General features: G+C 36.0%; 1 protein-coding gene across 4 annotated transcripts in view; it reads left to right on the top strand.

Moving 5' to 3' along the window:
- LOC128855181 (sodium/calcium exchanger 1-like) overlaps positions 1–8,617 on the top strand; it is a 125,691-nt gene extending 117,074 nt beyond the window's left edge. For all 4 annotated transcript variants that reach the window (XM_054089885.1, XM_054089884.1, XM_054089881.1 and 1 more), the window contains 4 exons: positions 2,383–2,508; positions 2,655–2,813; positions 2,958–3,129; positions 4,589–8,617. In XM_054089885.1, coding sequence (XP_053945860.1) covers positions 2,383–2,508; positions 2,655–2,813; positions 2,958–3,129; positions 4,589–4,793 — 662 coding nt within the window. In that variant the 3' untranslated portion in view covers positions 4,794–8,617. The remainder of the gene's footprint in view (positions 1–2,382; positions 2,509–2,654; positions 2,814–2,957; positions 3,130–4,588) is intronic.
- Positions 8,618–13,673: the final 5,056 nt, after the last annotated feature.

Genomic DNA, 13,673 nt, shown 5'->3' with positions numbered 1-13,673 from the left:
TGAGTTTAAAAAAGCGCGCCAGTCGTTTCTTTCTTGTACTCACCGGCGTCAGTAGTACAATCAAGTGAAGCCAATTCTTTCTTTACCCGTTCTTTCCAATGCTGAGGAGTCTTCCTTTTGCTCTGCTACCACCAGCTGGTAACGCATCGGATACTTTTAAAGCCGAAGCGTTTGCATCAATTCGGACGACATGACCCATCCAACGAAACCGCAGAAATCTATATTCGTCGCGCTATGTCTATATCGCGGTAAAGCTCATACAGCTTATTGTTTCATCTCCTACGATAGTCGCCGTCACCTACGTGCAAAGGTTCAAAAATCTTCCGCAGAATCTTTCTCTCAAACACTATCAGGAACGCCTCATAGATGTTGTCTTCATTCAAGGTACTGCGTCTTATGTTAGGAGCCTTGTAGAGTGTTACTTTTGTTCGCCGAAAGAGAACTTTACCACTCAATTGCCTACTGAGTCCAAAGTAGCACTTGTATGTAGGCATGAGAGGTTCTCCGTTAGATTTCCAGGCTGGCATTATTATCGGTGTTAATGCTGGTTCCTAGATAAGCGAAGTCTCTTACACAAAAAAATATCTTACTACAGTTCACGTAACAGGGGAATCATTTAGCAACTAAGAAGATAAAAAGTCTGATCTCGAGAATACATACCCTGGATGAAGACAGACCTACAGACAGACCAGCCTATTATATGTTTCCATAAATAAAAGTATTAGAATATCAACGCAAAACCCAATGAAAGCAGATTATAACAAAAAATACGATCATCCAAATACCGAATTTCTCTGTTTTTCGGTCTATGCAGCAAATACATATCTCAACTCAGTTAGTTGGCCGAATATTCCAATAGAGCACTCAAAATACTGTGAGCTAACGTGTCATCGGTCGTAAAATTATATGTGGCTTATTTATGGAGGCCCTTTCATTCTGTAAAACAAATAACATAAAACGAGAAGATCGTTTTTGTAGGTTGGTTTCTCAATTGGAATTTAAATAATACTATGAGATTCAGACCAGCCGCATTTAATAATCTTATAATCTTCGCTCATAAAAATAGGGCTTCGGCTGATTCGAGACCAAAAATATTCATCAGAACTTGGTGCCTCCATATCCAACGGGGCATAACTAACTGACCGAGCAATCGGCAATTTTACTACAATGAAATCAGAAGTCTATTAAATTGATAAGAAATTAGGGGAAAGTGCTAGTCCTTCTATAGCTAAGAGGATAGGAAGCTGAAGTTTGCCCGCTGTATTAAAAATTTGTACAATGGTCAGCCCATAGAGCTAGAAGAAATACAGCCCACCACTTACTCTGACTGACGGTTTTACGTTTGCCGACACTTCCTGGAGTAGATACACTACGGATTATAAGTCCTTCCTAACTATTCAAGTAAGCAAATCCTCGAACGGCCACTAACTGACAGTAACTGCTGGGTTCTTCTACGAGATTTTAACTAGGTAGGTTCTGGGTTCGGTGCCCACCAAGAACAAGAAACATTAAATGATAGAAAAAAATATGTTGAACAGTTTTCATCTCTCGGCAGGCAATGGCAAATGCCCGACTGCATTTCTACCATGAAAAAGATGCTCTCTAAGGGGCCAGATCTCTTACTCAGACACCAAATGCAGGTCGGTCATGAGAAGGAACTCTTAAGTTGTTGGTATTTTTCCTCGAAAATGGGTTTTTTACTGCTGATTGAACAGTTTAGTTCAAAGTATCACTTATCGATAAGACAGATTCTCCACTAGAATTAGATTAAGCAAAAATTATTAACGAATTTATGCTGATTTCGGAGTGTATGAATTGCTCAACTACTTTAAAATGATAACTGCCAACAGTGGCGCATGTACGCGTTCGGGAAAAATTCAACTTAAAATGATTGCTTAGTTGCATAGTTCTTAGGTGAGAAGTACGCAAACCGAAGAAAGAAGGCAGAGATGAACTACGAAGGGATGAAAAAATAGGCATGCGATAGTGCGATCTTCAATAAAATATCAAGCTCTTGGAACTGAAGTAGGACTTGAATGACATGAAGTAATTCGAGTAAAAAAATTTCCGAATGCAAGTCTTTTTGAAATTATTTCCTCTTTGAAACTTTCTCTCTTCTTTAAGGCAACTAAATACTCTTTATTCGTAGGAAATAATCAAGTTACGCGCCGCATATTGTGCGAAAAGATCTCCCTAATTCTGCCGAGGCTGTAACGACCAAACTACTGCGAAAAATTTTATGTTAGTTTCTTATGAAAATTACTCAGCCAGAAGTTTAATGTGAATCAAATCAGTCAAACTGTTGAACTTCCTTCGTCAGATTCCAGATTTAAAATTCTAATCTCTCAGTACTTTTTAAATAATCACTTTTACGTCTTTCAGGCGATGATGATGGCAATGGCGACGGTGGTGAGGATGATGAACCGCGATCGCCATCATGTTTTGATTACATATTGCATTTCGTAACACTTTTCTGGAAACTTATATTCGCATTCATACCGCCAACAGGTGAGTCGCAACACCAAAAACAAAACGCAGTATGCCACCTGACTCGCAAAGATAGTTTTCCAATTATTTTCAAACTACCTACGTAGTTGTACTTAATTGCATTTGTTCTCTTGTTTAACCATTTCCACACCATCAATTCCATCCAGATATTGCCAACGGTTACGTGTGCTTTGTTGTTTCGATATGTGGCATCGGTATGGTGACAGCACTAATTGGTGATGTGGCATCCCATTTCGGTTGTACGCTCGGCGTTAAGGATGCGGTTACAGCGATTTGTTTTGTAGCGCTCGGCACCAGTTTGCCTGGTAAGTGTTATTGTCTTTCATCCACACACTCACATAAGTACTTAATTGCATGATTGCTTGTCTGTGAATGCATCGGATGTTCGATTTACTCATACATAAAAATACATGTGTGCTCATAATTGTACGATGATTCTGTGATTTCAGATACATTCGCCAGCAAAGTGGCCGCCATACAGGATAAGACCGCCGATGCGAGTATCGGCAATGTGACGGGCAGTAATGCTGTGAATGTCTTCCTTGGTATTGGCGTGGCGTGGACCATGGCTGCCATATACCATGAATCGCATGGACGCGCCTTCAGGGTGGAGGCGGGCACGTAAGTTGAATGCAATGCATTTGAGTGGATTTTCGGGTATGAGTGGACATGGAAGTGTGGAATCGCAGTGGTCGTAAATGAGTGTTTTAATAATATTAAAAAGTATAATATCAAAGCAATTGAGAACTTAAATATGTAATTTTTAATGAGGTAAACCGCAATGATGGGGACTAAATACCTCTTCTACTTAAACCCTGCCTAGTAATAAACAATAACGGGACCTCAAACATCATTTCTTCCTGGCATCATTCTGCATCCTAATGGTTAACAAAATATTCTCATCTTTCTATTTTTTCTACCGAGTCCTGCTTTACTTCAAAATAAAACCCAACCCTTTAACTGGCTGAGTCAATCAGGCAATACCCTGCTCAGTTACGGCCGAGCTGTATTTTCAATTCCATTGTGTCTGCATTTCCAACTATACAAAGAATTCTTTTTGCATCGAATTGGTTTGCCAGCCTTTCCATTATGAATTTTATTTTTGCTAGTCAGAAAAAATTTCATTCGTGCATGGAACTATAGATTTTATATATGTAGTAACGCCGCATACTCAATTTTAATTGCCTTATGACTTTCATTTTTAAAGAACTTTGAAGTTTCAAGAGAATAAATTTTCAATAAATAGTTTCAAATACTTACACTCATTCAGTTATATTACAATGGATATGATACGAAAGAGCATACATACAGCCTGTGTCAAAAGAAAAGAACCGATTTTTTTCTTGTAAATTCAAGATATATTTTGATCTGCTTTTTGCTGCGTAATAGTCCCACTCAAGAGCTACGACGCCAGTGCTAACTCAGGTTAGTGTCGTTGGAAACTTTCCAGTAAAAGCAGCCAAACAAAATTGAGTGAGAAGTATGGCAGCACTTCGAGGCGGTATTTTTTGTGGAAACAAGAAAATGGCATCACAGAAGCCAAACGCCGTTGAAAATGTGAGGGGAATTGTGAAAGCACATCTTACCGGAAAGCCAGTCCACATTTTAAAGCAACACGTGCGTCAAGTTCGCAAAATCTGGTACTCTTTCGCGACGAGCTACGCAGAAAAGCTGGTTCAAAGCATGTCGAGAAGATGCCAGGCTAAGGATCGAGTTTTTGAGTAATTGCGACTCGTAGAATTGTACATACTTTCATGTAAAATCATATATATCTTTTATACTTCATGAATAATCACGGCTCCTTTTTTCTGGCACACCACGGCAGCGTAAACCCAACTGTCAAGAGAAGGCAAGCTGTGAATTTGCCTGAAAATGTAAATGTGTGGGCCCCATTGTACCGTTTATGTCTTAATGCTTCATATTCATATAAATAAATATTATATTTTTAGATTTTTATGCTCCGAAAATCTATTCCAAATGTCCTGATTAAAATTTTATCACGACCAATTCATCGCGTTTCTTAGCCTTGCTTATATTTTGATTAAAAAACTTTTAATATGAACTTTTCTTTCTGCCACAGATTGGCTTTTTCGGTGACACTTTTCCTATCGGGAGCCGTAATTGCCGTTTGTTTGATAATGTATCGGCGAAAGAAATCAATAGGTGGTGAATTAGGAGGTCCTTCACCACAAAAATACATACATAGCGCCATCTTCTTCAGTCTGTGGTTGGTATACTTAATAATGAGCACCTTGGAAGCATACGGAGTCGTCCAGGGATTCTAAGGGGCACAAGCAGCAGTCAAACAGCATAGATGACTACATACTATTGCATACATACTTTCTTTTTAATAGCAAAACACACATACATATACAACATTGTTAAAGGCATGCAAAACATAAACGCCTACACATAAACCTACATATAATTAAGCTGCATAAATAGAAAAAAAAAAAGTTTGCGAACAGCGAAAAGGTGCAAAAAATGTTTTACAATATGTGAAAGAAAGACCTGTATAAAACGAAAAGTTTGGCCAAAAGAAATAATAATAATAACAACAAAACTAATGGAAAACTTTGCACGCATTCAAATAGATTAGAGTACTTATACAAACTGCGTAAATATGCTGAAAGTTGATATCTCAGCTAATTAAGTTTACTGCAACTGCCCGAACTCGAGTATTTAAATATATACTTTTTCTTTTCTTTTTTTTATGTTTTAAAGTTTCTAAAAAACATAGGAAGAAACAAAAAATGTACCACAATGCGCACCGGCCGGAATCTAATTTTTTTGGTTTGCATATTCTAATACAAATTTGGCTTTTTGAAAATCGATACACACATACATATGTATATTATTTATACGAATTGGAAGAAAGGTAAAAATGTTTAGCCGATCAGATCATCCCTATGCCCTGCCTATCCCTCTCTTCACCATATATGGGACGACTTTTAATCGTTAACTTTTTCCAACCCATAAAATAAAATTTTATTCTCAAATGGAATTTTTTTGTAATAATTAAATTTGTATTTGTACCACATTTTGATTAAAGCAGATCTAATAAATTTAACTTACTCAATTCAAATCGGCCATAATAAACATATGACAGATAAATAAATAAACACACGAACGAGCTCACTGAGAAGCTCAGCTAAGGCTCCCGCTATACTCGGTTCTCCCACTCTCCCTAAACGAAGTACATTCATTAAAAAAAAAGCAAATACTACAATACATCAGAATTTTTTGCTTCTGTTTCTTTTTGCTGGAAGCGCAGCGGCATATAGAAGTTGAGAAGTGTCCATACTCAATCAGTTATGATGGATAATTATAAGCTACGTGAGGATATTCTATTTGATTGGGCGATAGCCTTTTAGTGGTGTTATTGTCGTCAATTATGCTATTATTTGTGTTCAGCACTGCGAATGAATTACTTCTGTCTGTCATATTTTGAAAAATTTCGTGCAAGGCGAATTTCTTAAAATTATACGACAAAGTAGAACACAAAGTAGTGATTTATTTGTATAGCCAAAATAGAAAAAAAAAAATATTTGTCGTGTTGAAATTATTTTAAAATACATTATAAAATTTAAATTTTCAAATTGGAAATTTGAATGTAAGTAATAAGTTTCGTAAGTTAATTTTGTGCTGGTATCCGAATGTACACGGCGAAAAAAAAAACAAATCAGCTGGTCTACAGCTACCACCATTAATAAATTCGTCTTGACTGATGTCAAGTAAATATTGCTACACTAATTTGGAATTTATGCCAAAAAGAATGCAATTTCGCCCAGTCTGCAATGTGAAAATAAATGTTCCTTACAAAATAAATAGTGCGTGCCGTCTTGTAGGGTTGCCAAGTCTAAATGCAGTACAAATAGTAACTCTCGTATTCAACAATCTATTTTTAGAGTTGCCAAGACTTGCAATATAAATAGCGAGCAAGCAGCTGTAGACTTGTCAAGACTTCCAATATATAATAAAAAGTTAGTATCAGCTTCTTATTTCAAGCAACTTCGTTTATACTTAATAAGTTTTGAATTGCTCAAAGGCATTATTTATAAAAATTATTTAATTAAAATTAATAAAATTACACACAAATTTCAACCTACGTATTTTAAGCTTTGAGACACCGTCTTTGGTTTTTTTCCATATTTAAAAGCAACCTTTTTGGTAACGCCGTTGATATGCTGAGAAAAATTAGTTCCAGGTTGTGAGAATTGTATTAAAACTATAAGAAAATATTTCGATTTGGATTTCATTCATTGTAGACATTTAAAACTAATTGAAAAAAAATAGAAGTTGTTTGCGACAGGAAGCAAAATTTTGAAATTTAGGAACAAATTTCGAATAACAAAGAACTATCTGCCTAATGTAAAGAAGTCAACTCTATTTCAAAAAAAGAAGCACTCAAATTGACGTCCAAACTTTCTCCTGGTTCTGTTTTTTAATAAAATTGAATTTGTGCGATATTTTAAATAAAAAATAGTAATTTTTTCCATGAAGTCACATTAAGAAAAAGCACTCAAATTATCGTCCAAACTCCCTACTGGTTCTGCTTTTTTATAAAATTGAATTTGTGCAATATTTTATATAAAATAAAAAGTTCTCACATTGACTACTAAACTTCCTCATTGCTCTACTTTTTTAATAAAATTGAATTTGTCCGGTATTTTAATTAAAAAATGGAATTGTTTAACATTATTTAACTGATTCACATTGAAATTATTTAGCTGAGACTATCAACTTTCATTAATATTATCTACACGTAAAAAGAAACACAAATCAGAAAACCACTTTATCTAAGTAAAATTTCATACTTCGAATGCTCTAAAAACAAAAACAAAAAGCAAAATACAAAAAACTAACTAATGCTATTTAGAAGCTATACGACATAATCACGCTTGAATTGAATTATATACATACATACATACACTAGATGCAAGCGTGGCAAACTTTAAGCCCATATGAAAAAATAAAGAATAATTTTAAAAAATATCTAAACATTTTGCACTTTGCGGTAAGACGGCAACCATAGTTTCAGTAGGCAACAGAACGAATGTTAACAGAAGAAAACAACAAAAAATTGTTAAAATCATTACTAGCAAAAAAAAAAAACAAAAGCAGTTATATAAGAAAAGCAAAAATAACACAAAGAAAAACAATCATACAAACTTTGGCTACAAGTCCAGACAACATTTTAAGCAAATCTTACATATGTACATGCAGTCTTGCATACATACATACATACATACAAGCATACAAGCATACAAGCATACAGGCATACAAGTCTAGATAAAGTGTAGCTAAAAGTAGTGATTTGACAGCAAATTTAAATGAGCAATAGTGGGGGATATTTATGTGACAAGGATATTGAGGATATTTTAATCTGTGCTGCAGCAGCTGCACAGAAGTACGTACTTTAAAAGCAAACGAAACAACAACAAGTATAATGACTACAATAACAACAAAATAAGCAAAACATGCAATAAACTTGTATTACTAAATTTAATTTATTTTTATATATACATATAATGTTAATAATGATGAAAAAATTATGATAATAATAATAATAATGATAATATGTATGTATGTATTAATAGTAATGCAACTAAGTTACGCCATTAAAGATTTAAAAGTAAAAAAACATGAAAATAAAATGGTAGAAGAGAATCATATTTCAAGAGCTACAGCGATTTTTAGAGAAATTTTATTGTTATTGTATTATTCTTATATTGTATATGTAATATGTATGTAATATTAATTTAGAAAACGAAATATAACAAAAAGCAAAATCCAAAGTGCAGCAGCAGAAGCAGCACTAAGCTAATTTATTTAGCTGATTTGGCAGCGAAAATGTGAGCGCAATTATAATTTGAAAAGTTGTTGTTGTATAGATGCCACAAGATGCCGTTTACGTACAGGGCCTTCCATAATTAAACGATTTTTAATATAATTATTACAGATTTAAGTGTTAATTGTTAATGTTGGAAATGCTTAAATAATTTTAATATTTTTTTTTATAAAACAGGCATGAGACTCATTTTCCGTTTGTAAAACAGTTGGGTGCATAAAAATTAAATTTGTGTTTTAATTATTTGTAATAACTAAATGATTCGTTATTCTATATTACTTAAGTGTACATATACTACATTTCTGTAAAGCTTCGACTACAGTTCTTAGCAAGAAAAGCTCTTGAAAGCGTAGTGAGCGAAAATGACTGCTGGTTAGCGGTAAACGATAAGCAAGCAAAGTAGGTAGGGGCAACATTGATAGATTGCAAGATTGCGGCATCCGTGAGAGTATTTGTGGCAATGACGCACGATGGAGAGAATAATAAGGAGGCGCCGATCGTCGTATCGTTACTGTACTCTCAGCGAATTTGACAGACTAGCTGTGTAAGTGACGGCCACTTGTGCAATTTATTCGTGTGTTGTTTGTGTAATTTCTTCTTCTTGCATTCTTGTTCGCATTTGTTCGCATTTTCACATCTCTCTCACCAACTCAACCAATGTGGCGTCACGCACTCTCTGATGGACGCAGTCTTGTTTATATTATTCTTAGCTGTGACATAACAAGCGGGCAAACAAGAAAGACGAAAAATTCGTTCGACAATAAGAATACAAACGGAAAATAATACCACATCAAAATGAATACAAATGCCCACTTATTACGCCAGCTCAATAAGTGGTTCTGCCAAATTCACTGAGAGTGGGATAGCGGTGCGCGGTTGTTTTTCTGTATTTTCTCCACCTGTGTGTGAAGGTGAAGTATATAGGTATATCTATTGCTTCGGGGACACGCTCATGCATTTGCTGTCCAGCAGCTTATATGTGTGCGTGTCGGGTGACAAACGTACTTGCTTCGTGTCACACATACTTGTTGTCGGCTTTTGCATGATGAAAATCAAAAATTTTAGATATTAGCGTCATGCACCCGACACGCACACATATAAGCTGCTGGACAGCAAATGCATGAGCGTGTTGCGGAAGCATATGAAGCGAGAGAGAAGAGTAAAAATGGTAGAGAAAAGAATGGATTTAGTGATATCAGCACACACTTATGAACCAACTATAATAGAGCACAGAATTGTGCCGTTACCACGGCAGTTGGTTCTACATTACCGGATTTATATCTTACAAAGGGCTGTCACCTCAGCAGCGTTCCCCGCACACGTATGCACAATGTTTATGCTGGTACAACAACAACAATAGGATTGCGCAAAATGAAATGAAGAATGAGCGCAAATTTTCCGGATGTAATTGGAGAAGAGGTGTGTGAGTGAACTAAAAAGAAGAAGAATAGTCCACCGAGCAGACCCTGAACCAATACCAAATCAATAATTAAAGCATTTTTGCGACACTTTTATTTTTTTGATGTGCTGCTGCTGATACTCAGCTACTTAGTTTTCGCAAAATTACAGAAGTTATTTCGCGGCCCACATGTTGTCTGAAAATATATAAATATGGACAAGTTGCTTCGTTTCAATTGAACTTCATTTTGCGCTAAAAACAATAAATAAAGAATTTTAAACTTCAAAGTAGGATTTATTAAATAAAAACTTACTTTTCCATTTCCATTTCTACTCCGCATAGAAAAATTTTGGACTTAGTACGTTTAGCTACTGGTTTCAGGACCCTCAGCCACAGCTGAAATGTTGAAAGGAGCATTGGCTGTACTCAGTCGATGGGCTACTAGTTGCAGTCTTAGAGTCAACTCTTACAAAACGGAGTTGATGCTATGCACCAGAAAATACAAACCCTCACCTTTTAGACTTCCTTGATTAAATAACCAATAATTGACCCCAAGCTCGATTGGAAACTTCTGCTTCGAAACTGCACTTCGAAAATCGAGTTAAGAAGGCCAGTATAGCTTTCTACTCCTGTAAGTCTATGTTCGGCAAAAAATGGGGTTGCAAGACACGTGTCGTACTCTGGATGTACAACTTAGTTTTTCCGCCAATTTTTACATATAATTTTCTTCGGAAGGGCTATAATACCACTAAATTAGAGAGAGCGCAGAGGACTGCATGGATTGGCATCACTGAGGCTCTAAATCAGTCAATATTTCAAACTCCTTTAAACTGCCGACAACCAGTGTTCTTCAAGCAGTGAACTTCGCGGTCCTGCAGGCATACAAAATTCTTGGGAAGGAGACATAAATATCTTTTCAGATATTCAAGCTGTGATCAAGGCTCTGTCTTCTCAACGTTGCAGCTCTCTTATAGCCAACTTCAGTCATGAGGAGATCAAACGTTTCGAACGTGCAGGAAACAATTCGCTTATCTGGGTTCCAGGCATGAGAACATTGAGGGAAATGAAAATGCCGATGAACATTCACGGGGAATGCTGCTGAAATTACCGTCCTTGACCGGATATAAATCCGGGTAGAACCGACTGTCGTTGGAACGAAGACAGGTCGACAGAACCGGTTTCAGTTGCCGCCTTCTCCGACATCGGTGTCCCTGTGACTGTTGTTAAAAGGAAACTGCAAAATTTCTTTCTTAAAAATGCGCAAGACAGATGGAGTTCTATCCTATCGTATGCTATCTCATACACATTTTGGCCTCACTAGGGATCCCCGTCATTCAATTTCCAAACTCATAGCGGTGGTCAGCGGTCCCTGAACGATCGAAACTCAAGCGGGGATGCTTCGTCTCCCGTACAACGCCCATTGCAAGAGCTGTGAGGATCCTGCAGAGAAACAGACTGTTGAACACTTTCTTTGCAAATGCCGGGTCTGTCGTCATGGTTTCATGCTACCCCATGTTCGCAAGTTTAACTAGACGGGAATTTGAAGGTTTTACTTTTATATATGCTTATGTAAATGTTTTAAGTCTGAAGTCTATAAGTTTTTTGTTAAGTGCAAGTGCAAAAGGTTGTGCCTATTTTTTTTTCTCAAATTGTGCTTGTTAGTCACGAATTTTATAAAATTATAGGTGTCTGAAAAATATCAATTAATGGTTTTTTCCTGAGATTAGGATTTAAGCAAGCAAAGCCAGCTATACTGAGATTGATTTTAGCTACAAAACTTAAAAAAAAAATAAGTAAATAAATACAAATAGCAAACTAAACTCTCAAAAGTCACTTCAAAATTATCCATTTAATAAAAAAAGAAAAACATAACTCAAATGCTAAAGAAATCGTTAAACACTCACACATACATACATATGTGCACCTCATTAGGAGTGGTGTAAAAACTGCGGTTCTATTAAACTTATTAAAATAAATTTAGCATTTTGTTGTAAAACTTGATGAATAAAAAGCTCATATAAATTGAGAATTATTTTTACAAATTTCTCATTACTAATTCTTTATTTAAAAAGAACATCGAAATTGTGATCATTTTTGCAATGGAACAGGAATCCTTTCCAGTTGAAATAATTTTTGTTGATGCTTGAGCTGGCACTTTCTTTTTAAACCTTTTTCATTATTATCCAAAAAATTACAATTTCAACCTAACCTCGAACAAAGATTAGAATAAAAACGTGCGTGATTTGTAACCAATTCGAAGATCATCTGATGAATGAATATTTAATCAGTACTCAGTCTAAGTTTTTTCTTACATAACCCCATTCTAACTATCGAGGGTACATATGCATATGTGTATGTACTTAGTACATACGTTAGTATGTATGCAGCTCTCCAACTTGAATTCTTAAGTCAAATTAGTTTCGTATGTAAATATCTAATGTATCTTAAACATAAGTGAATACTCAACTATTTAATTCGTTTTCTATAAGACTTGTTATAGATCTTACCAATACTTACTTATAATTGAAAACAAAGAGTGCTAAATTAATTCATACATATAACTAAAAATATTTTAAGAAAACTATTCAAATTAAGTAAAAACCAATCTTGAAACCAAATGAAAACCTTTTGTTAAATGCTTAACTCAAAGATAACTGCGGAAGTTTAAAAAACCAATTATTTCTAATAATACCCAACAACCGCAGGAGCATGACGTGTACCTGCATATATGTACATTCACACATACCTACATACATGCTGAGATACATTTGGATGTACGCATCAATGCCGATTAACTATTCACTATTTGTCCCCAACTTGTAAGATAACTCATTATGTATATGAACGATTTCCTTTATTTAACTATAATTTTTGTTCAATATTTTTCCTATGAAAGTTTTTGTTAAAAATAATCATTTTGTTAAGTTTTATTCGTTTGTACCGAATTGAATAAAATTTTAAACATTTTAAACAAAACAATTGGGTCTATTTATTTTATGGGAATAGTATGCTATGACTTGTGTGTGTGTGGGTGAGGCTTAAAAACCAGACGAATCGGATATGAATCTCATTCTTGGTAATTCTGCAAAACTTACATAACTACACCTCAGAAGCTCTTTGACGAGCTCTGGTATATCAACTGCGCAACATCGTATCTTAAAGGCATATCTACGGAGACAGCGCTTCACGAGGTAATCCGAACAATAGAGGGATCTCTAGAGAACAAACATTATATTACACCATGGCGGCATTCTTGGATATAGAAGGCGCCTTTAACAATGTTAGTACAGATTCTATCCAACGGGCGTTAATAGACTTAGAGATGGACAATTGCATTAGTAACTGCCATGAATAACGCTCTTGCAGAACCGGTATTTACACCATTAGGTGCAGTCAAGAACACTTACTTACTTACTTACTTAGGTGGCCATAAGAACGCGTTACCGAGTTATGGCCGACCTCACTAGCTCTCTCCCAGGCGCCTCTGCCCGCGCGCGCCTTCTCCAATTCTGTACACCAAGCGAACATAGTCTTTCCACCGGAGCAATGGTCTTCCTCTGCGTCGGCTCCCTTGGACTTCGCCCTCGAACACCTTCTTTGTTGGAGCTTCTTCATCCATACGCACGGCATGCCCTAGCCAAAGCAGGCGTTGAATGGCGATGCGTTGAACTACGTCAATGTCGTCGTAGAGCTCATACAGCTCGTGGGTCATTCTTGAACGGTAGTCTTCGCCAACGCGCACAGGACCGAAGACCTTACGAAGAACTTTTCTCTCGAACACCCCAAGAGCGGCTGCATCGCTTTGTGACACTACCTATGCCTCTGCGCCATAAAGCAACACGGGTATGATGAGCGTCTTGTAAAGTGTCAGTTTGGTCATGCGAGAGAGGGCTCGACTACTCAATTGCTTACTTA

This window comes from Anastrepha ludens, chromosome 2 (genome assembly GCF_028408465.1).
Source record: "Anastrepha ludens isolate Willacy chromosome 2, idAnaLude1.1, whole genome shotgun sequence".
In the NCBI taxonomy this organism is placed as follows: domain Eukaryota; kingdom Metazoa; phylum Arthropoda; class Insecta; order Diptera; family Tephritidae; genus Anastrepha; species Anastrepha ludens.
Note: the sequence above shows the minus strand (reverse complement) of the source record. Positions and strands in the feature narration are given on the sequence as shown.